This window comes from Balaenoptera musculus, chromosome 3, assembly GCF_009873245.2.
Source record: "Balaenoptera musculus isolate JJ_BM4_2016_0621 chromosome 3, mBalMus1.pri.v3, whole genome shotgun sequence".
Taxonomy (NCBI): domain Eukaryota; kingdom Metazoa; phylum Chordata; class Mammalia; order Artiodactyla; family Balaenopteridae; genus Balaenoptera; species Balaenoptera musculus.
Genome location: NC_045787.1, coordinates 29,640,127 through 29,665,241, shown reverse-complemented (window position 1 = coordinate 29,665,241; position 25,115 = coordinate 29,640,127). Strand labels below are relative to the sequence as shown.

The following is a 25,115-nucleotide window of genomic DNA, read 5'->3' as shown; positions in this document are numbered from 1 at the left end:
AAGCTCATGGAAAACAGGTGCTCACAGCTAAAAAGTCACCGCTACATCTAGCCTTTAGTTAGTCATAAAAATGCAACTTTCAATTCTCTGTAGGAACTGGAAATGGGACAGCAAGGATAATGAAAATCCTCAATAATCCCAGAGTTTCCATTTGATTACGTTACAACCTTCTTTACCTTTAAAATAAAAATCAGAATTATGTACATATAATAGATATGGTTTAAAAAGCATTTTTCACCTCTTTCCTGACTCTATCCTCTTGAATTTTTGTTCACTTATTCAGTTCAAAGCAAAATAATAATATAAGTTCAAATACTCACTAAATACTTCTAATTACTTAACAGTTGGTATAGTTTGGCAAAGTTCAATTACGGTTTGCATACCATTTTCATTTGCATTCTATTTGAAAGAACAATTTTATTACCACTGTAGATGAGTAAAATGGAACAAAGGAAAAATGAGTGAAAAGCAAGCTTGTCATCGAAAAAAATTATAACAAACAACATTAACACTTCCAATCCAGTGACTTCAGCAGCAACACTAAAACAACTACTAACCAGCAACTAAAGTAAAATGCATATTAAAAAAATTAACCACAACCAGGAGCTATCCACATAGTTCTTAACGTAAAACAATCAGTATTGCTCTCTGGTAATTTTCCTTCCAATTCTAGTGCTATCAAGAGCTCATTTTTTAAAAGTTTGTGACTAGAAGAGGGCACAAAGAACTATTTGGGTGACAGGAATGTCCTGTATCTTGTTTAGGATGGTGGCTACACCTGGTGTATACAAAACTGTCAAAATTGTCCAAACTGAAACCTTAAGATCTGTGCACATTACTATATATAATTATACCTCAATCAAAACAATCACATTTTAAGCTTTGTGGGACTGTTTTAAGAAGAGAAAACTACAACTTTTTTTTTGCCTCATTTAAAAGGTAGGTTCATAAGCAATTACAATCTATACGATTAAATTAACTAATCTCATTCAACTGTAGGGCAGTTCTTACAATTATTCAACTATTATGTAACTAAATTTTAAGCTTAGGACAAGGCATATATAATGGCTCTTACAAAGCAGGTGTCTTTTTGCATTTTCATGCTCACATTTTTTCTGTTCAGTCCTCTATCCCAACTTCCATTTTCCATGTAAAAACTAGGGATTTATATGTCAAAAATAGAAAACACTCTCAAATGTCATAAAATGAGGTTTTCAATTATAAAAACCAAACACATTCAATTCCAACTGACAAATATTTACTCTATGTACTACATTAAAGGCACTACACCAGAGGTTGCAAGTTTTTAAAAACTACTGTACTATTTATATACAAATCCCTGTACCTAAGGTCATCACAAAGGATTGCAAAGGAGAGGCACAGTAGTTAACACAAGAATACAAGTAATGATTTCACAAGAAAAATAGCTTAAGTTTGTTATACAAGGGAGAAAACAGGCCTGGGAAGTAGCACGTGCAGCTGGCATCTGGAGAGGCTGTTTGAAGGAAATCACGTTTGAAATGGTCTCCAAAGGCTAGACAGAATTTTAACAAGCAGAAACTGGAGGAATGGGAAGGAAGCATTACAGTTTGGATCAGTGTCCACTCAAAACTAACAGACTCTTTTGTCAGAGAGAATTAATGGGCAAAGAGGAATTGGTGAGGTCTAATACATTTACAAATCAGGCCTTCTCTATATTATCCTATTCTAATGAGAGATTAGACATGTCCTTAAAAAAAATCTTGAATTACTGATAGAGCCAGTGCTAAATGAGCAATGAATTATGTCAGTTGTGGGAAATAATAAAAGAAAGTGGGGAGGAGGTAAAACTCTTTTTAAAAATAATGACAATCATAAATTCAATTGAGGGAAAATTGCTTATTTTGTTTACAGTTTTAACTCGCTTCACTGAAGAAGCACATTCTCCTAAAGTAAAAGCATTTAAAATGTACTTTCTTTGTTAAGATCTCTTACTGGGAATGCTTTTGTAAAGTTAAAAACAAAAATCCACTCCTATGCCTCCATTTCTTTATGAACGTTTCAAAGATCCTCTATAAAAACGAACTTGACATATATAGTCGAACTTGACTAAAATCTTAGCCAAGACTAGTTTTATGGAATCTCTCCTTAACAAAATGAACCATAAAGATTGCACCTCATTCCAGAAGAAATAAAAACAGTAGAATAACTAAATAGCAAGATGAAACAGACAGGAATTCAAATGAAATTCATACATGCTAATATAGTAACCAAATCCTAGGAGTTTAAAGATTGCATTAGTAAACATAAACTATGTCTTTTGAGACTTTGGAGAAAGGCAGCTAATATGTTCACAATGTGCAAAATGAAATCAAATAAATAGAGTATACATATGTATGTCATATCGATACAATATTAAAGGACTATTCAATATGCCTAAAAAGATTTAAAAAGTAAATAAATAATTTGCCATTACTATAAGTGAAAGTACCAAGCACTGAGTATAAATTCATACACACTACATAGTTGCTAGTTGGCTGCCCCCATCATCCATCCTTTGTAATGGAAGCATTGAATTTTAGCTAGAATCCTGGATCCCTAAAGTAAATATTGTATTTCTCATGTGACAGAAAGATATAAAGTTCAAAATGAGTTGCCTTCTTTATCCCTTCTGCCTTCCTGCTGACAAAACTGCAAAAATAATGGCTACAGCTAGAGCGTCCATGTTGAAGCCCACCCATTGATGACGGAAGAACAAAAAGACAGAAGCAGCTTAGATCTGTAATATCCTGGACCTGCAAACTAGCCCTGGTCTATTTAATTCTTTATTTCATTTATGTAAGACAGGGAAAAAAAAAAAGACTTCTATCTGTTTAAGTCACTGTTATTTTCTGTCACCGGCAGCCAAATCAATAATGTACTGATATATAGGTTCACCACTTAACAAAGGCTCAAAGCTCAATGCCACTGCCTTCCAAGTATGGGAGGCAGCACAGTAATGTTAAAAGCACAGACAGCCTGGGTTTGAACAGCAACTCTACCACTAAATAGTGAGATAAGTGAGTAAATGAATAAATTGGGCAAATTATTTAACCTCTGTGGGAAAAAATTTAATATTTACTGATTATTTACTTCTTTTTTGTACTGAAAAGCTTTATAGTGTTTATATTATATTTATATTCAGATGCATCTCTCACTAAGCTTACTTCTAATTTTTGTTGTTGTTCCTGTTGTAAAACAGGTATCTCTTTTTCAATTTAACCCTTTAAACTAGACACTATTAACCTGGTTTTTTTATAGTTTTTTTTTTTTAAGTCTTTATTGAATTTGTTAGAATATTGCTTCTGTTTTACGTTTTGGTTTTTTGGCCGCAAGGCATGTGGGAATCTTAGCTCCCCAACCAGGGACCGAACCCGCGCCTGCTGCATTGGAAGGTAAAGTCTTAACCACTGGACCGCCAGGGAAGTCTCTTATTAATCTGTTTTGATTAGCCCCTTTTTGTTGTTTGGTAGAGTCATATCAAATACATCAATATTCTCACTTCTTTTAATACTCTTGATTATTTCAGTTTGTTTAATTAGCAAAAATGTCTAGAATAATATAATAATGTGACAGTTACCATCTTTTATTTCTGATTTTAAAGGGAATACCTCTAGTGCTCCTTAATTATGTATAACACTGACTGGTGGTGTGAAGCATGAATGAATCATTTAATATAATATTAAAGTTCCCTTTTAGTTTCATTTTTAAATGTTTTTATTAGGAATCATGTTAGTTTTTTCAATTCTCTTTTTGTTATATATTAAAATAGATGATCATAATGATAAATACCAGGCACCGTTCTAAGGGTTCTATATATATTCATTCACTTATTCAATCGTCCACACAACTCGAGTTAGGTGTTTTGTTAGCCCTATTTTACAGAGGAGGAAAGAAAGGCACAGAGAGGTTAAGTAATGCCCAAAGTCACACAGCTTGAAAGGGAAAGAGCTCCATCTGTCTTCCAAGTCCACTTCCTTAATCACTACTCTATATTGCCTCCCTATATCTATATTTTGTCTCTTTTTATTGCCTGGATTACCATCATAGTGGTCCAGTCAACAGCGGAAGCTGACAGATGACGTACATGGCTACTGATACTGAAGTGATATCAGATTAGACTAAGGTGGTAGTAATGGAGACAGAAATGGAGAGATCTGGTATAAACTTTGAAGACAGAGCTAGTAAGACTAGTTAATGAATTAGAGATTGGATATAGGGTAGGAAGGAAAGAAAGGAATCAATAATGGTGATGAGGTTTTGTGGCTTACCCATAGCAAATATAGAACTTTGTTTCCTGTGTGTTTTATATTAACTTTATTTATGTACCTTGGTTTTCCTTTTTTTCATTCATTCTTCCTAACTTCTGCTTTCTTATAGCATTTCACTTAATTAAATCCTTTTTGGAACAAGGTAAAACACACAAAAAGTAAGTGTACTCACCAGTACTTAAGACATTTTATATTCAATACTGTTCTGTTTGGGTTTTTTTCTATGTCTGTCCTAGATTTTTGAATTAAGATCATAACTGCCTTATAACAGAGGACTGCTGTTTGTACTCCCATCATTTGTTTCTAATGACAGGCACAGTTTATGATCAGTGTGGAAACTGGAAAAGAACAGAAAAGTATAGGGCATAAATAAGCATTATCCTCACTCCCATAATACAGAAGTAAGCAATGGGAGGGATTTTTTTCCATACCGATGCAATATTTAAAGTTTTGAAATCATACTGTCTATACAGTTTTATGCCCTTTCCTATTGCTATTGAAAACTCTTATTAAACATGTCTAATGACTACATAATGCTTTTATATGACTACACAACAATTTACTGGTCCTTCTCCCATTATTAGATATTTCTTTACATTATTTCTAATTGTTTTAATATTTTAAATATGTCAGTTATTTTCAAACTTTTTTAGACATGGAAACTGTCAAGAGAAAGCTCTGAGTAAGCCTAACATAAAACAGAGCTGACCTTGTTGACTGTAGAGGAGGGACCCAACCCTACCACAACTGCCCCCCAACAGCATTCCACGGAACACATTCTGAAAACCACTACTACATGCAGTACTATGATAAACATCTATGTGCATAACGTGTTTTCCAAATTTCCTTAGGCTAGAATCCAAGAAGTGATATTACTAAGTTTAAAGGAAATGAACATTTTTAAGGCTCCTGATATTTAGTAATATAGTCTCAATAACTGACACAGCTATTGGCTCAATTCCTAGAATACCTACCTCTTCACAGCCCTTCACAAAATTTGACAATTATAATTTAATAGGTATAATTCAAGATAGGCATAAAAAGACATAAAAATGAGAGAGATTCAAAAGGCCAGGAACTTACCATCTCTCCCATGTCATCTTCAGAAGCAATTAAACACTAATGCTTTTCAGAGACATCAACCTTCACATATCATAAAAGAAACATTTTTCAAAAAATAAAAATCAAAATAAGTATTACTTCTAAGCTATCTGGGAGAAAGAATATTCTTGTATGTTTTATATGAAAACTTCAAAGTGGCTTCATTAGCACAGAGAAACAGGTCAGCAATTCCATATCCTTGTTTTTAGGAAACATTATTTTGTAAGCAATAGCCCATGTCCTTAGGCATCCATGAGGCATGATACAGATCATAACCTATGAAGGCACCCTAACTGAGTTAACCTATGACCCCAACTGTGACTATTTAAGTGAGCAGTCACAAGTGGTTTGGGAAGAGGTGCATCAGAATAACCTATGAAGCCTTTTGTTACAACACAAGATTGCAGGAGTTGAGGCAGGTTCACCCTAGTCCTACTTAATTGATCTCTGGATTACAGAACCTACAAATACATGTTTTTTAATTGTACCAAAGATGATTCTTATGTTCAGATTAAGAATCACTGGGTTATTAAAAATATTTTTCCATTAATTTCAATAATACTTGCTGAAATATTTAGCCACTCAAGTATGTAAATGTGGCTGCTTTCCTACCAAGTAGAATGTCTCTCTAAAAAGTCACAGTGCTTTGCAAGTTTCTGAGCAACAAAAAAAATCAGATTGTATTCAGGAATCCCCATGAGTCAAGCCCACTTGCTGTGGTAGTTTATTTTCCCTCATCTAGGGAATGAGTACCATTACTTGCAATATGACTTGTGTTATCAATAGTTTAATCTTGCAGCAGTGAGGAAAAGGGACTGAAGATCCTGGAGGCAAAGAGATAAGCTAAGTGACCACAGCAAAAGTTCAAGTGGGAAAGCAAATGCCTGAGTTTGATCTTAAATGCTGAATTTAGAATATTGTGGGAGCTTAAATATGGACATGTTTCATGAGTGGTTAGAAAGCTGAATCTGAAGTTCAAATGAAATGAGGTATGCCTCCAGTTGCTCTGAGTGAATAGGAGTCATGAGTACAGGAAGATGTAAGAAACTCCACCCAGGCCAAATATGAAATGTTAAGGTACACAAGGACATACCCTCAGGGAATGCTTATGGTTGGAGAAATGTAAGGAAATATGAAGTAGTAAAAGAGGCTCTAGCGGAAATGTAAGCACCACCAGAGCAGGGATTTGTCTGCATTATTTTCTGCTGTATCCCTAACACCTGCAAAGTACCTGACTCATAAGATGTGCTCAATAAATATCTGCTGAAAAAACAGTCAAAGAGATAGGCAGCAAGCCAACAGTACAGAGAAATGGCAAGGGAAGAGTTTCAAGGAAGAAGAAGTCAATATTGTCCAATAATGCAGAGGTAGGTACAAAATGAGAACTGAGAAAGGGCCTTTGGATATTTGGATTTTGTCACTGGGGATCTCTATGAAATGGTAAGAGCAGAAACTGACAACAAAGATTTAAGGAGAAACTGTGTAGTGACAAAACAGAGGTGGCAAATATAAATACTGCTTTCGAGACATTAGCTGATAAAGAAAAAGAGGAAATTGGACAGTAGGTTGGAGGGGAAACTGACTTAAAGGAAGATTTCAGTATGTTTGCAAGCTTAGAGCCAAGAGCAAGTAGAAAGAAAAAGGCTAAAACAAAAGGAAACAAAAAATACAAAAGGTTGATGGTGATGAATCCAAGTATGAGCGAAAAAAGGAAAGGAAACCAAGGGCACCTACAGAGTGGTTAAGCCTTAATAAGTAGACGGGGCAATTCTGACATATCCCAAACTGTAAAAATACAACTAGCATTCTGATATATAAAACAATCTCTTATAATTTTGCTTAGCATTACCTCAGACTGATTTCCTGAAGGAACTAAATTAAGTTTCTGAATCAACAAGCAAAGAATTACTAGGCCCTAAGTCCAACCAAACACAAAAACAAAATTCTTTCAAAGGCCAGAAACATTTGAAACTCAGTGTTGAAACACAGGCCCAACACTGTAATGCAAGTAAAATGAATCATGCTACTTTGTCTAGATTCCACAATAACATTCATATTCAAGATAGTAATCAACAGATTTCCTTTGCCTATGATCCCTAATTCTACTACTGTTTGATCTAGAAGGCTGCCAATATCCCACTTACCAAATATAATAAAGTAGAAAAGTTTGTTCTCACTCAGACTTAAAAAACAGACTGATGTTGCCACTCATCTACTATCTAACCACAAAGTCTGAAAATCAAAGGCCTCCATTCAAGGCCAATATAATTTACCTGAATCTAGGAAGGCTACTGCAAAGCCACATTCACAATGTTTCCAAATTTCCAAGCTATCTGCTTCATCTATCACCTCTGCCCTAGTCTTGAAAATGCTGGTTGTGATATATGTTGGAAAGAAAAATAGAAGGAGAAATGGAGAGGAAATAAGGAATCTCCCACTCTTGTTTTCTCTCCAATCTAGTTTCAGAGTTAATCCATTAACAATGCTAACAAGTATTGCATTATCAATTAGTGCATACTTTAAAACTGAAGCTGTTATTGGCACAAATCACCAACAGACTTGTTTTGACCTGCCTGTTATTTAATTAGCATTTTCTGTTTACTATGTTTACAAGAGGAAAGGCACACCATAAAAAGACTTAAAGTTTTACTTCCAAAAAGAACCAGTACATAATCTTATAAAAAACCAGAAAGCAGTTATTCAGTCTCCTGATACACTTTAATTACAGCCATGATAAGATTTCAAATGGACTTCTGAGCCCCACACCCACGCATGTTTTTCCTTCTCTGCATAGCTGCACTTTGGGTTTACTCACCTATCAGTTCCAAGTCAAAGGTCCAATCTTCATTAACCCTCTATTCCAGAAAAGTTGATTTTCCCATCTTCCCAAATCTAATCTTGTACACTGTGCCTTTGTTCCGGCCATTCACTCTTCCTAGATAGGAGGTGGCCTCCACTTACCTCGCCCATCAAAATTTTACCCTCTACAAGGCTCATTCAAATTCCACCTCCTCCACAAAGTACAGGCATCCCCTCTTATCCCTGGTTTTTGCTTTCTGCAGTTTCAGTTACCCTTGGTATGAAAATATTAAATCAAAAGTTCCAGAAACAAATAATTCATAAGTTTTAAATTGTGTGCCTTTCTGAGTAACATGACAGAATCTCAAGCTATCCTGCTCCTTCCTGCCCAACAAGTAAAGCATCCCTTTGTATAGTGTATCCTGCCCAGCAGTCACTTAGTAGTCATCTGTCAAGATATCACAGTGTTTGTGTTCAAGTAATTCTTATTTTACTTAATAACGGCCCCAAAGCGCAAGAGTGATGCTGGCAATTTGAAAATGCCAAAAAGAAGCTACAAAGTGCTTCCTTTAAGTGAAAAGTTGAAAAGTTCTCAACTTGATAAGGAAAAAAATGGTATGCAGAGGTCCCTAGGATCTACAGTAAGAACAAATCTCCTATCTGTGAAATCATGAAGAAGCAAAAAGAAATTCATGCTAGTTTTGCTATCACACCTCAAACTGCAAAAGTTATGACCACAGTGCATGATAAATGCTTAGTTAAGATCGAAAAGGCATTATACCTGTCCAATAATATATTTTGAGAGAGAGGGAAAGACCGCATTCACATTCAGGCATACCTTGTTTTATTGCTCTTTACTGCGTTTTTTACAAATTGAAGGTTTGTGGCAACCCTGCTTGGAGCAAGTCTATTGGCACAATTTTTCCCATGCATTTGCTCACTTCATGTCTCTGGGTCATGTTCTGGTAAATCTCAATATTTCAAACCCTCCACCAGCAAAATGATTACAACTCGCTGAAGGCTCAGATGATGGTTAACATTTTTTAGCGATAACATATTTTTAAATTAAGGTATGTACATTGTTTTCTTTTAGAGATAATGCTATATTGCACACTTAATGGAGTATAGAACAGTGTAAACGTAACTTTTATATGCACTGGGAAGCCAAAAAATTCATGTGACTTGCTTTATTTCAACATTTGCTTCATTGTGGTGGTCTAGAACCCAACCAGCAATACCTCCAAGGTATGCCAGTAACTTTTACTACAGTACATCGTTATAATTGTTCTATTATAAGTTACTATTGTTAATCTCTTACTGTGCCTAATTTATAAATTAAACTTTATCACAGGTATATATGTATAGGAAAAACATAGTGTATATGTAAGGGTTGGTACCATCCACAGTTTCAGGCATCTACTGGGGTCTTGAAACATATCCCCCTGGATAAGGGGGGATTACTGTATTTCTTCTCTGGATCTGATCTCATCAGCCTCATCTTTCCACTTCCCCCTAGTAAGAAAAAACAGCCATGCACTAATCACATGACATTTCACCACACTATCATGTACTTGCACACATTTAGTTCCTCACTATAGCAACTTTTTTTCTCCTCACAACACCCTTCTTACTTCTATTCTCTCTTCCTCGGTACCTTGCCAGCATTGCAAACCTGCATTCATCAGCTCAGACAAAATACCACAGATTGGGTGGCTTAAAGATTAAAAATTTATTTTCTCACAGTTTTGGAGGCTAGAAGTCCATGACCAAGTGCCAGCAAATTTGGTTTCTGTTGCAGACTTTCTTCCTGGCTTATAAACAGCCAGCTTCTTGCTGTTATGTGCAGACCTAGCTCTCTGGCATCTCTCTTCTTATAAGGAGGCTAATCCTATTTGGATCAGGACCCACCCTTATGACCTAACTTAACCTTGATTATTTCCAAAGAGGCTCATCTCCAAATACAGTCACACTGAAGGTTAGGACTTCAACATATGAATTTGGGGGGCACACAAACATTCATAACAAACAAACATAAGTCATTCTCACATATGATAGTTCAACCTAAATATTACCTACTCTGTGAACTACCCAAAATAATTAAACACATCTTTTCCTTGTCCATCACACATTGTGGCCTAGACGTGTGGTTGCTGTTGTTTCTGATTACCCATGTATGCTTGAAAAGAAAATGTTGGATGAAGGTTCTATATATGTTCAATAGATAAAACTTGTGCATTTGTATTGCTAAAATCTATACTCTAATTGCCATCTTAACAATTCCTGAATTGTTTCTGAACAATTTGCCATTATCACTGTAGGTTTGTCCATTTCTCCTTATAATTCTGTCAATTTTTGCTTTGATTATATTGTGTTAAAATGCACACAGGTTAAGGACTATCAAATTTCCCTGGAGAATAAATTGTTTCTTTTACCATTAGCTAATGACACTCATTTTATCTTTACATTAATTTTATAATACTAATCGGTTATCTTTCAGTTAGCATTTTCCTGCTGTAGTCTCTTTTATTCCTTTTTCTTTCAACCTTTCTATGTCATTACATTTTAGATGTATCATTCATAAGTAGAATATGCCTGAATTTTTTAATCCAATCTGAGAATTTTTGTCTTTTAAGTAGCAAGTTTAGTCCATTTACATCTATTGTGAATAATGATATACAGCTGACCTTTGAACAACATGACTTTGAACTGCAGAGGTCCACTTATAAGCAGATTTTTTTTTAATAGTAAATACTATAGTACTACATGATCCACAGTTGGTTGAATCTGAGGATGTGGAGCCTCAGATGTGGAGGAACCGTGTAAATGGAGGGCTGACTGTAAATTATACTCGGATTTTTGACTGCTCAGAGAGTCGGTGCCCCTAATTCCTGCATTGTTCAAGGGTCAACTGTATTTGTATTCATGCTTACCATCTTATTTTGCGATCTCTATTTACCAAGATTTTCATTTACTTCTTTTTTCCCCTTTACTGTCTTTTTTTGGAATGATTGCGCTTTCTTCAATGGCATATCAAGAGCATTTCAGTGGTAGTATTGCAGACCAATACAGGGGTACATTTTCTTTAGAGAATTTAAAAACAAAAATAAAATCAACTAAAGATGAGACTACTTTTTATTATCAGCAGGTGCTGGCAATTCTAAAATTGTCAGTTTAGAAATTTTTTTTTTTTTTTGCTATGATTAGTGCTGAGTTTTGATAACACATACGTAAGCTTCAAATTAGCATATTTTTATTACTTATCTTTTAATAACCATTGCATTCTACACGAAGTTAGTTTGGCGCACTCCCAGTTATACTATCTGCACCACATACATGCACAAATATACTCAGCTACACACATGTTCAGGTAATATTTTTAATGGTTCAGAATCATTCAAGCTTACTTCAAGGGTGGTTTCATATCTCCAATCCCTGGTGTACTTCATGTTGTGCATTTAAACAGTAAGTTCAAAATAAACAATGATTGTAAAGTCAAAGAAACAAAAAGAGTCTTCCATTCTGCTATAATTTCAATGCCAGGAGAAAAAGACAAAAGATGGTAGACTAGGTCGGCAGAAGAATTCAAAATGGGAATGTTTAAACACCTCAATTGTTTTCATCAAAAACATTCTAAAGCAATGGATCATTTAATGACAACATCTGCCATTATTTAGCCATTTTCTCTGATTTTTCAGAAGAAACTTTAGAAGTTTTTACCAAATATATTAGAAAATGATGGATTTTCTGGAAGAAGAGATTTTAGTGCAAGTGTTTTAAGAACAGAGATGTTTAAAAGCCACTAGGACTGACATCAAAAAAAATGATATGGTCAACACTGCAGTTTCAGGAGTTTATTGTAAAACAAAATTTTTAATGAAACTGCCTGATTTATCCTTATGTTCCTCTTTTCCTAATTTTACATACACATGTGTGCATGAAAAGCTTTCTTTAATAAACTATGAATAGACATAGAATGACAACTTTGGTATACTGTGTAGTAAACACAAATAAGCAAAGAATGCCCATTTTGATGAAGTCACTGACAGATCTGCAAAGGCTGTCAGCTTCTCTTCTGACCATTATTATTTGTTTCAACTCATAATTATGACTGAAAATAATCTGTCACATAGAGAAAGGTGGTATTAAAAAATGATCCATTCTAGGTATCAAAAATACAAAGTACATCAACGGTTTTCTTCATATGTTTTTCCTTTTACTATTTTGGAGGTTACACAATTTCTATTTTTTGGGCATTTACTCTTAAAATTGTAACTTGCAACTTGACTTAAGCTAATCTAAAATTAACTAACATCTCTAGCCTCCATCCAAATAATATGACTTCAAAATGACTGAACTGATTCCACTCTCCTATCTTCCACATTATTGTTCAAAATATTAGATCCGGGCTTCCCTGGTGGCGCAGTGGCTGAGAGTCTGCCTGCCAATGCAGGGGACACGGGTTCGAGCCCTGGTCTGGGAAGATCCCACATGCCGCGGAGCAACTAGGCCCGTGAGCCACAACTACTGAGCCTGCATGTCTGGAGCCCGTGCTCCGCAACAAGAGAGGCCGCGACCGTGAGAGGTCCGCGCACCGCGATGAAGAGTGGCCCCCACTCGCCGAAACTAGAGAAAGCCCTCGCACAGAAACGAAGACCCAACACAGCCAAAAATAAATAAATAAATAAATAAAAATTTTGAAAAAAAAAAAAAAAAAAAAAAAAAAACAAAATATTAGATCCACTTTATTTTTAAATCTTCCCAGATTTATTCATCATCAACATGACACTCAATGCTACATAAACTTAATAAAATGTTTATTAACTTTTTAACACATTGCTTCCTACTGTCCATTTATTATTTTTGAGTTCCACTTCCTTATTCCTGAAATACATTCTTTAGAGTTCTTTCAACAAGGGGCTGTCAGTAGTAAACTCAGATTTTTTTTTTAATTTGATCTCATTCATGAATAACTGTCTAGCAGGGAACTGATCTCTACACTACTCTAAAAGACACTACTCCACTGAATTCTTAAATTACTACTGAAATACTTACTTCCTCCTCTTCTGAATCATCATCATCATCATCATCATCATCTTCCACATCTTCACCAAGAGGTGGAGGTAAAGGACCGAGGATATCTTCCTCCATATGATTAACTGGTTCTTCTGCCATTTTAAGGGGTAAAGGGGGGCCAATTAACTCATCATCAGAAGATTCAGAACTCGTTTCACTTTCACTGCTGCTTGTATCCCTGAAAATACAGAAACAGAAACTCATTGCCTTTGCTGAAACAAAGAACGTACTCTGGAGATAATACTGATTCCTCAGGAAACCCTGACTCTCCTTTTAACAACTGAGTTTTTTAAATGTTTTTAAATTTGTAATTCAAACATTGAATGTGTGACTCAAATATTATTTCACCTAAAGAAAGTAAAAAACTTCTTTTATCTATCTTACCTAAATATAAAGTCAGAGACAAAAGCTCAGAGCAATTACATGTTAGAGGCCCATTAGATAATCCTCATTCATAAAGAGCCAGCAGAACAACTGGAATGTGGAAGAAAAACTACTAGATACTACACCATAAGAAAGAAAACTACTGAGATAACCAATGCTTCTATTCACTATATGTGAATACGATCACTGTCTGCCATAGGAGCAAATAAAGTCAGTCATGTAAGAAAGTTAATATTACTCTCAAAATGTTTCAATATATTTTCTGAAATACAAATTATTTCTCAGTGCTAATCCAAGTTTGCTGAGTTGCTAAAATGTTAAACGTGTTGATAGCTTTCCTGGATTGTAAAGATACCTTACCCTAGGGAGTATCATATTGATTCTCAACTGTTTTTCTACCCAACACACCTGAGGACTATTACACACTCTCATTAAAGTCTTTATCAAACACCTCTATACCTTCCGAAGCCACCACCAGCCACCATCCCTCTACCTCCCACCCCATCCCAAAAGGTTGAGAATTGCATTCCTAATTATATCAATTAATCTATCAAATATTTTCTAGGATTCAAAGTGTCACTGCCTTCTAATGAAGTATCTCTAGAATATAAGCTCAATGAAAGCAAAAATTTGTCTGTTATGTTCATTGCTGTGGCTCTAGCACCTAAATGATGCCTGACATAGGCAGTCGATAACTACTGAAGAAAAAAAAATGGGATTTTTCTTTTTATTTTCATCTAGGTTCAATATTAAAAGGAATACATACTCACATACATGTTATCCTTATACAAAGACAGGAGCTAGCAAACCTCCATAAAGAGAATTTCTCTTTTTTTCAACAGTTAAGCTCAAGGTGCCCCAGCCCCACAGGCCTTCTTCATAACTGAACACCTGAAGCTTGGTTCAGCCTGAGGGTCTTTGCACTTGCAGTTCCCTCTGCTAAAACACTTGTTACACGGTCTCTTTCTCATCATTCAGGTCTCCTCAAATGTCATCTTCTCAAAGAGGCCTTCAGACACACAGTCCTTTCTAAACTTTCAAACACACCCCCATCAGTCACCATTACCTTAATTACCTTACTTTGATGATCTTTATTATGTACATTGCTAAATTATATTGTTTGATTAGTTATTTAGTTGTTTGTAATCTGTTATCCATCCCCTCAAATGTCCCCACAGCAATATGAGCTGAGATCTCATCTGACTTGCTAAATGCTGTATCACCAATTTCTAAAGCAGTGCCTAACCCACAGCAGATGTTCAATAAATACTTGAATGACTGAATAAATTTGTATTAAAGTATTCATGCTCCCAAATTTTCTCTCTTGTGATCATATCACAAATTTCTGACTGTACTGGTTACAAGTCACAGACTTCCTTAATGCAAAATTAAGGCCACAGAGAGTTCTAAACTGAAATGTTAATCCTTAGCACCCATGCTTTAACCCAGTTAACTAGTTCAAAAATAATCATTGAACTGGGAACTAAACAGAACCATATAGATTTCATGGCTGATTATGCAGGCCTAATACCCACATGAAACTTGACAGAATGTATCAGCTTCTAATTCTGCTTCTAGCTTTTTGCTGCTAATGTGCACAAGCCAAAAAAAATGAACCATTTTTAACATATTTTCAATATCCTGAAAAACAAAGTCCATGAAATTATGTCCAAAAATGTCCCTGACTGAAAACAGAATACATTCCATGTTTAAAATATGCCTTGGGCTTCCCTGGTGGCGCAGTGTTTAAGAATCCGCCGGCCAATGCAGGGGACACGGGTTCGAGCCCTGGTCTGGGAAGATCCCACATGCCGCGGAGCAACTAAGCCCATGAGCCACAACTACTGAGCCTGCGCGTCTGGAGCCTGTGCTCCGCAACGGGAGAGGCCGCGACAGTGAGAGGCCTGCGCACCGCGATGAAGAGTGGCCCCCGCTCGCCACAACTGGAGAAAGCCCTCGCACAGAAATGAAGACCCAACACAGCCAAAAATAAATTAATTAATTAATTTTTTAAAAAAATATGCCTTGATTCAATGTGGTACCCAAATATGAACCAGAGCCTGAGAAACTATATGTACTCGATGAGAAAACAGCTGAGTCAATCCTAACGTTTTCCTCAGCTGACTTTTTTTTCCAGCTGACTTTTTAAGTGAGATTTTAGCTAAGCATTAAATAAGATGTATGGTTGTACAATTTCATTAAATTCATAGGCAAAATTCATTGTTTCTGGTACTACTTTCTTAAAAGGAAGTGCAAATGTCTAAATGAGTCCTACCTTATAAATCTGGACTATATCAGTATTTCTCTACTATCCTACAGCTATTTTTCATAGGATAAATGACGTATTTCTTCTCAGTACTTGATTTCCGAATGATAACTTACACCCATATAATATTTCTTTAAGCCAATAAGAAGGGTAGTTTTAGATTACTGTCTTTCTCTAACCCAAATTTTAACAGCGTTGTAGACGTTTTTTAAATTATCTGTATGCATTGTGAAACAGACTCTCAACATGCTACAAAGGAGAAAAACTAACATGAAACATATTTAAAATATATAGGACCAAATGAAATACAGCCAAGAGAGCAGAAGACCAATTCCAGAACTGAATTCAAATTATCATAATAAATAACATATATAATAAGTGTGCATTTTAAAAAAAAACAGTGAAGAAAATGATCACCATATAATGAATGCTGAACATTCATAAAATAAAATAGAAAACTACTCTGGAATCACACCTTACGTTACACATTAGAATCACCAAGATGGGACTTCCCTGTGGCGTAGTGGTTAAGAATCTGCCTGCCAACGCAGGGGACACAGGTTCAAGCCCTGGTCCGGGAAGATCCCACAAGCCGTGGAGCAACTAAGCCCGTGCGCCACAACTACTGAGCCTGCGCTCTAGAGCCCACAAGCCACAACTACTGAAGCCCACGTGCCACAACTACTGAAGCCCGCCCGCCTACAGCCCGTGCTCCACAACAAGAGAAGCCACCGCAATAAGAAGCCCATGCACTGCAACGAAGAGTAGTCCTCACTCGCCACAACTAGAGAAAGCCCGCGCGCAGCAACAAAGACCCAATGCAGCCAAAAATAAATAAATAAATTTATTAAAAAAAAAAAAAAAAGAATCACCAAGATGGGTCAAAAATCAAACCAAAACAAAAACAAAAACAAAAAAATTGGACCCCTACCTCACATCATATACATAATGAACTCAAAATGGATAAATAACCAAAAATGTAAGAGCCAAAGCTATGTTTTTTAGAAGAAAGCAGGAGAAATCTTCATGACCTATAATTTGGCAATGACTTCTTAGATATGACATGAAAAACATGATCAACAAAAAGAAAAAATAGGTAAGTTGGACTTCACCAAAATTAAAAGCTTTCATACATCAAAGGATATTATTAAGAAAGTAAAAAACAATCTAAAGAATGAATAAAATATTTGCAAATCACACATCTGATGAGTTAATAATCAGAATGTATAAAGAATTCCTACAACTTAACAACAGAAATACAAACAACACAATTTTTAAATGGGCAAAGGACTTGAATATGCATTTCTCAAAAGAAGATATACAAATGATCAATAAGCATATCAAAAAATGCTCAACATCATTAGACATTAGGGAAATGAAAATAAAAACTACAAGGAGGGACTTCCTTGGTGGTCCAGTGGTTAAGAATCTGTCTTCCAATGCAGGGGACGTGGGTTCAATCCCTGGTCGGAGAACTAGGATCCCACATGCGGCGGGACAACTAAGCCCACGCACCACACCTAGAGAGCCCGCGTGCCCCAACTACAGAGCCCATGTGCTCTGGAGCCCGCATGCCACAACTAGAGAGAAGCCCGCATGCTGCAATGAAAGGTCCCGCTAGCGGCAACCAAGAACTGACACAGCCAAAAATAAATAAATATATTGGAAAAAAAAAAAAAAACTACAAGGAGATACCACTTCCCACCTACCAGGATGACTATAATAAAAACAAAACAAAAGGGAAAGTAACAAGTGATGGCAAGAACGTGGAGAAATTGGAACCCTCACACATTGCTGGTGGGAATGTAAAATGGCACAGCCACGGTGGAAAACAGCTTGGCAGTTTTTCAAAAAGTTAAACATAAAATTACCATACGACCCAGAAATTTCACTCGTAGGCGTATACCCAAAAGAATTAAAATCAAAGCCTCAGATACTTGTATGCCAATGTTCACTGCACTCACAATACCCAAAAGATGGAAACCCAAGTGTTCATCAATGAAAGATGGGGAATTACTGCTTAATGGCTAAAGTTTCTGTTTAGAGTGATAAAATTTTTGGAAATAGATAGTGATGATGGCTGTACAACATTATAAACATTACTAATGCCTCTAAATTGTATAAATTGTTTAAAATGGAAATTCTTATGTTAAAAAAATTTTTGCCCCAATTCAAAAAATCAAGACACCATAGTAAAAGAAAACCTTTAGAAATACAGAGGTAAATTGAAGAAAAAAATGCTAAAAAAAAATTTTAATCGTTTCCTCTGGGAAGCAAGAATCATGAGCAGGGAGAAATGAGACTTTATAATGTTTGATTTTGTAATGTGTATACCTTACTTCGATAAAAATTTAAAAGATCAGTGGTTGCTAAGGGTTTGTGGGGAGGGAGGGATGAAGAGGTGGAACACAGAGGATGGTGAAGGCAGTGAAACTACTCTGATTGATACCACAGTGGTGGATACACGTCATTACAAATTTGTGCAAACTGACAGAATGTACAACATCAAAGAGTGAACCCTCGTGTAAACTCTGGATTCTGAGTGATGAAGATGTGTCAGTGTAGGTTCACCAACTGTAACAAATATACCACTCTGGTGGGGGCTGTTGATAATGGAGGAGGCTATGCATGTACTGGGCCAGGTGATATATGGAAAACTCTCTGTACCTTCGGCTCAATTTTGTTGTGAACCTAAAACTGCTCTAAAAAAAATTCTACTGAATTTTTTTTAATTAAAAATAAAGGGGCTGGGGAAATTGATTATTCATATGGAGCAAAAAATAAAAATGAATAACATCTTTACATTACCCACAAAAAGTTAATCCTATGTTGATTTAAGACCTAAATATGGAAAACAAAACTTAAAAACTTTAGATAAAAATATAGAAAGTTATCTTTATGACCTCAGAGTAAGGACTCATTTCTTAAACAAAACACAAAAGCACACATCACAAAAGAAAAGGTTAAAATAAGAATATATTAACATTTGAAACTTATTTTTAAAAAAATACCACTGAAAAACAAAAAAATAGTAATAGTAAACCACCAATTAAGGGGAGAACACAAGGAACCCGACAGAAAATCTTGCAGAAGACATAGTTCTTACTATATCTTCAGAAGAAAAAATATATGACCAGTAAACTTTTGAAATGATGATGTACAACCACACTGGTAATCATCAAAATGCAAATGAACACTATAAGGATACCACCTCACAACAATCAGATTGGCAAAAATAAAAATGTCTAACAATAACAAGTGTTGATGAGGATGTGGAGCAACGGGAACTCTTACACTCTGCTGGTGGGAAAGTAGGTGGGTACAAACTCTTTAGAAAACAACTGAGCCAAATCTAAAGATAAATGTGTACTTACTCAAAGACCTAGCAAGTCCACTACTAGGTATATACTCTAAAGAAACTTTTGTACAGTAAAACAGAGGATAGCTATAAGGAGACCTCTAAAAGCATATTTTATAATAGTATAGAAAAACAGCAACCTAAATTGACTAGACAATGGATAAACTGTAGTATATTTCTAAGTGCACTTAGAAAACTAAAATGCACTGAAAATGAAATAAACTATAGATTCACTTGTCAACATGAATGTGAAAAACCTCTTGTTGAATAAAAAAAGCAAACTGGGGGCTTCCCTGGTGGTGCAGTGGTTGGGAGTCTGCCTGCCGGTGCGGGGCACACGGGTTCGAGCCCCGGTCTGGGAAGATCCCACATGCCGCGGAGCAACTGGGCCCGTGAGCCACAACTACTGAGCCTGCGCGTCTGGAGCCTGTGCTCCGCAACAGGAGAGGCCGCGATGGTGAGAGGCCCGCGCACCGCGATGAAGAGTGGCCCCCGCTCGCCGCAACTACAGAAAGCCCTCGCGCACAAACGAAGACCCAACACAGCCAAAAATAAATAAATAAATAAATAAATATTTTTTTAAAAAAAAAAAGCAAACTGAAAAAATACATTCATTACAGCATTAATGACATCCATATAAAATAAGAAATCATACAAAACAACATGTATTTAGGAATACACTCATATATAATAAAATTATTAAAAACAGGAAGGAAAGATAAATACAGGGAAGGTTTCCCTTGTGGAGCAAAGGAGTAGGGAGTGGATTTCAAAGCACTGATAAAGCTCTACACACTGTCTCACATGCTGGGTGTTTGTTTCATTGTTCTCTTTACTTTAAATGAAGGATATCTAAAGTTTTATATGTATGACAAACTTCGTAACAAAAATTTTTTGTCTAATTAAGGGGAAAAACATCCCTAACCTTACAGTGTCCACAATCATATAAAAGAACACACTACAGAAACAGTACATGATAAGTGTACAACATGCTAAGTGCCACACTAGACACTAGGGAGAAAGATTTTAAAATATGCAAAACAATATTATTTAAGTCTTAGGGAAACAGAGATACACAATAAAATTATAAAGAGATACATGGAAAAAATTCAAATTTAGAAGGTTGGCTACTTCTGACAAGAAGGGAAGGGGATGCAAATGAAGATAGTTCTCAGAAGTGTTCACTCCTAATAGCAAAAGTTTACTTCTTGTCTAGTGGGTATTGTACTTTATCACCATTTTGAAAGTCTTAAATACTTCATAATAATTTCTCATTTAAACTCTTAAGGTAATTTTTATTAAATCTAGAAAAAAGAAAATAGCACAACAATCTCTTATGTGTATGTAAAGAAAACTGATTGCCTAAGAGATATATCTTAAATACATTAAAACATTATCAAACAGATGGGAAAATGTACGATGAAATGTGATATAACATTTTTTAAAGCATGAGAATGAGAAAAAATATCAAATCTAAAAAGTTTATTTACATATAAAATATGAGGTCAAAATTCAAATAAATGGAGAAGTAATCAGATTTATTCAAAAGGAGATATATCAAAATCACAAGAAAAAATGCATAACTTCAAGGCAATTAGAATATGCAAAAATTAAACTTTAAGATGCTTCACTGAGGAAAATTTAACATTTTTCTCTGCCTGTATAATTTACTGTTACTTTTTTCCTAATATATGAGAGAGAATTATTTTTAAGATACCTTAAGCATTTTGAAAGCCACTGGCAAAAGGGTCTTTAAAAGTCCTTAACGACTGTGAATTTTCCTATTTTTTATTAAAAATGTGTTTTACAAAACTTCAATAGAGAATTACCTTTAATTATGGGTTTCTTCCCCCAACGGAAAAGGACACCATGTCCCTTCTCAGGACCAATAAAGACTGCTTCATATAGTGCCAATGCATAGTACTTGTGGTGATCAGCAAAAGAAGTTACCACTTCCTTTATATCTCTGGGAAAACTAAAATCTGATAGTATTTATTTGCTGATCTCTGGTTAGAACTGAAGGTCTTTAAAAAGAAAAAATGAGCTCCTTAGAACAAAATCACTATCTTTATCCTCTTTCTTTTCTTTCTAACAGAAAATTACACAGTTTCACTAGCTAATGTAAACTTAAACACCTAAATGGGAGTGAAAGAAGTTATCTAATCATAGCTATAAAGAATTCCTAGCCTGTTATGTCCTTATGAATAGGGACCTGTCTTTTTTCTTTTTTCAAAACATTATTTATTTATTTTTATTTTTGGCTGTGTTGTGTCTTCGTTGCTGCATGCGGGCTTTCTCTAGTTGCGGCGAGCGGGGGCTACTCTTCGTTCTGGTGCGCAGGCTTCTCACTGCAGTGGCTTCTCTTGTTGCGGAGCATGGGCTCTAGGCGCACGGGCTTCAGTAGTTGCAGCACGCGGGCTAAGCAGTTGCAGTGCACGGGCTCTAGGGCACACATGCTTCAGTAGCTGTGGCTCATGGGCTCTAGAGCACAGGCTCAGTAGTTGTGGCACACGAGCTTAGTTGCTCCGCAGCACGTGGGATCTTCCCGGACCAGTAGTTGTGGCGCACGAGCTTAGTTGCTCCGCAGCACGTGGGATCTTCCCGGACCAGGGATCGAACCCGTCTCCCCTGCATTTGCAGGCGGATTCTCAACCACTGCGCCAACAGGGAAGTCCTAGGAACCTATCTTAACTGTCTTTACTTCTTAGAATATAGAATAGAACTCTGCCTTGCCCATAGATGAACTTAAAATATTTTCTTAAAAACAATTCATAGGCAAAAGGTCAGTCACCAATGTTTTGTTTGCATACATTACCAATTCAGTCATTGATTTCAATGGCCTTGTAAAAGTTACTTGATTTCTATATGTTTCCATTTGTTTCCTTAATATGAAAAATGTTAGAGGCACTAATTTACTAATGTTTTGAATAGTGGAAGCAAAAGTTGCAATACATTTAAGATAACTAACTAAACACTCAGTTATAGCCAGATGGTTCCAACATTTCCCATAACATGAGGCTCGTTCCCAGCACAAAATCACTGTTCCCTAAACTGGAGTTGTGGAATGAGACAATCACAGAACAATAAATTGAGTGAAAAACTTTCGAGGAGCCATGGCAAAAATAGCAATGGTGTTCCAAGTGTCTAAGAAGAAAAAGCACTTAGGGAAGAGAGGAATTTTTTCTTCCTGGTGCTAAATTCAAGAAATAACTTATTGGATGCACACTAATATAGTAGAAAATATCTTGGACTACAACTTGTAGTGAATAAAGATGGTCTTTTTTTTTAAATTTATTTATTTTGGGCTGCGTTGGGTCTTTGTTGCTGCGTGTGGGCTTTCTCTAGTTGCGGCGAGCGGGGGCTACTCTTCGTTGCAGTGCACGGGCTTCTCATTGCAGTGGCTTCTCTTGTTGTGGAGCACGGGCTCTAGGCACGCGGGCTTCCGTAGTTGTGGCTTGCGGGCTCCCGTAGTTGTGGCTTGCGGGCTTTAGAGCACAGGCTCAGTAGTTGTGGCGCACAGGCTTAGTTTCTCCGTGGCATGTGGGATCTTCCCAGACCAGGGCTCGAACCCATGTCCCTGCATTGGCAGGCGGATTCCTAACCACTGCGCCACCAGAGAAGTCCCTAAAGATGTTCTTAAAATGGCTATTTTTTTAAAAAGGACTTCAAATTTTATTTAGCCACAGTGAAGTTATTTCATAGTAACATGATTCAATGCTTAAGCAGAAATAGCTTAAAGACTCCTATAATAGAGATAGAAAATCTACATAAAACATATCTGATATTAATATAGTCTCAGTTAAGCTTCTGACAGGCTTATTCATCTGCCATGGATTATTCATTCGAGGCCTTCTGAAACAGGGATAAGTAAACTTCCATTCTTTGATCAACAAAATACTGTAATAAAGTTGTATTATTTTATTTTTCTTGATGATCATCTCTATCTTTATATTTGATACAGATGGTCCCCACTTAAAATTTAGACTTAACGATTTTTCAACTCTACAATGATGTGAAAGCAATACGCATTCAGTAGAAACCATACACTGGATTTTGAATTTTGACCTTTTCCAGGACTGGCGATAAGCAGTACCAAACTCATGATGCTGCGCAGTGGCAGCAAGCCACAGCTCCCAGTCAGCCACGCAATCATCAGGGTAAACAATCAGTACACCTACAACCATTCTGTACCTATACAACCATTCTGTTTTTCACTTTAGTATAGTATTTAATAAATTACATGAGATAGCCAATACTTTATTATAAAATAGGCTTTGTGTTCTATGGTTTTGCCCAGATGTAGGCTAATATAAGTGTTCCAAGCACGTTTAAGCTAGACTAGGCTAAGCTTTGATGTTCAGTAGGTTAGGTGTATTAAATGCATTTTCAACTTAAAATATTTGCAATTTATGATGGGTTTATCTGGACATAACCCCATCATAAGTCAAGAAGATCTGTAATTATAATCTCAACAGTAGTTCTGTAATTTTAATCACTAATGACAAAAGTAATGCTGGGTTTTGTTATATCAATAAAATTTATTCTCAATACCAATACTGCACGTTCTTTATCTTTGGACTTTAAAGTTAGTATTGCAGAAAAAACAGAATCAACAAAACTACTGAAATTTTTACAATTTTCAATTAATGGAATCATTTGTTTGTCAAAACCTTAGCAATAAGATAAATTTCCAAAAACACAACAGTAGGTTTTTGACATCTTAAATCATCCCAAAAGTAAGAAACTAAAGGTAAATATTAAATGTTCCTCTTAGGAAAAAGGGGTTTTTTTTCCTATCATATTGAAACCCAAGGACATTGTGAGACTGACAACTGATATAAAACCATAGACAATGCTAAACTGAATTTTTTGACTAATATAAAGAAAGGACACTCTATAGCAGGGGTTGGCAAACTTTGGCCCAGTGTTTGTTTTTTAAAGATTTACTGAACACAGATAAGCCCATTCATTTACATGTCGTCTATGGCAGAATTGAGTAGTTGAGAAAGAGACCACATGGACCCCAATTCCTAAAATATTTACTATCTGTCCTTGACAGAAAAAGTTTGCTGACCCCTGCTCTTTACTAATATATGCAAAGATGCTCATATGCTTCAGAGACTAAATAGATGTTAAGGCTGCACTGTTATGAAAAGGGAGAACCAGACTTGTAGTCCTATATAGATATCCCCTCCCTCCACAAAGAGAAGCTATAGAAAAGACCAACCAACACTATTATGGAGAGATATTCTGCCCAAGAGCCTAGACTGAGATACCAAAGAATGCACCTTCTGGGTGAACAAAAAATGAAATTACATAGTATAAGTGATATTTTGTGTATTTAGATATTTTACGTTTTTCTACTGCAAAAAGAGGAAATAGTGAAATCCACTGGTGAAATTTGCCATGAATAGTTTATGCAACCAATTTGATGACTTAAAATATATCTAAACAACATTAGAATTCTCATATTATTCCACCCAGATTTGATATCTAAATACCTATTTATATTGTTTAAAGTTCTTAGTAATTAAGTTACATAGTATTAAATTTCAATTTAAAGTAATTTTAATGGCTGCTTTCTCCTATAACTCGATAAACTTTATAATGTGCCTCTATTTATATTCTTTCTTATTATCTATTTCCATAAAGGATCCTACCAAAAAAGGTAGGGGAAAGGGACAAAAGATGTAAATGACAAAATAAACATGAAAAAAATAATAAACTTGTCAACATCTTTCCAACTTTACATAGTTATGCTCTGCAGTCAAAAGGCATAGATTTTAATACTACATCTGGAATACTTTAGAAAAAGTCAATTGATTTACAATGTGACAAATGACTT

General features: G+C 35.7%; 1 protein-coding gene across 3 annotated transcripts in view; it reads right to left on the bottom strand.

Annotated features, from left to right (window-relative positions):
* The window catches only part of WDR70 (WD repeat domain 70), a 309,011-nt gene that overhangs the window by 272,108 nt on the left and 11,788 nt on the right, over positions 1–25,115 (bottom strand). For 2 of the 3 annotated variants that reach the window (XM_036848060.1, XM_036848058.1), the window contains exons 5-6: positions 13,242–13,440; positions 11,594–11,629 (exon numbers count right to left, since the gene is read on the bottom strand). In XM_036848060.1, the coding sequence (XP_036703955.1) occupies positions 11,594–11,629; positions 13,242–13,440 (235 nt within the window). The remainder of the gene's footprint in view (positions 1–11,593; positions 11,630–13,241; positions 13,441–25,115) is intronic. The other variant, XM_036848059.1, reaches the window with a different exon arrangement.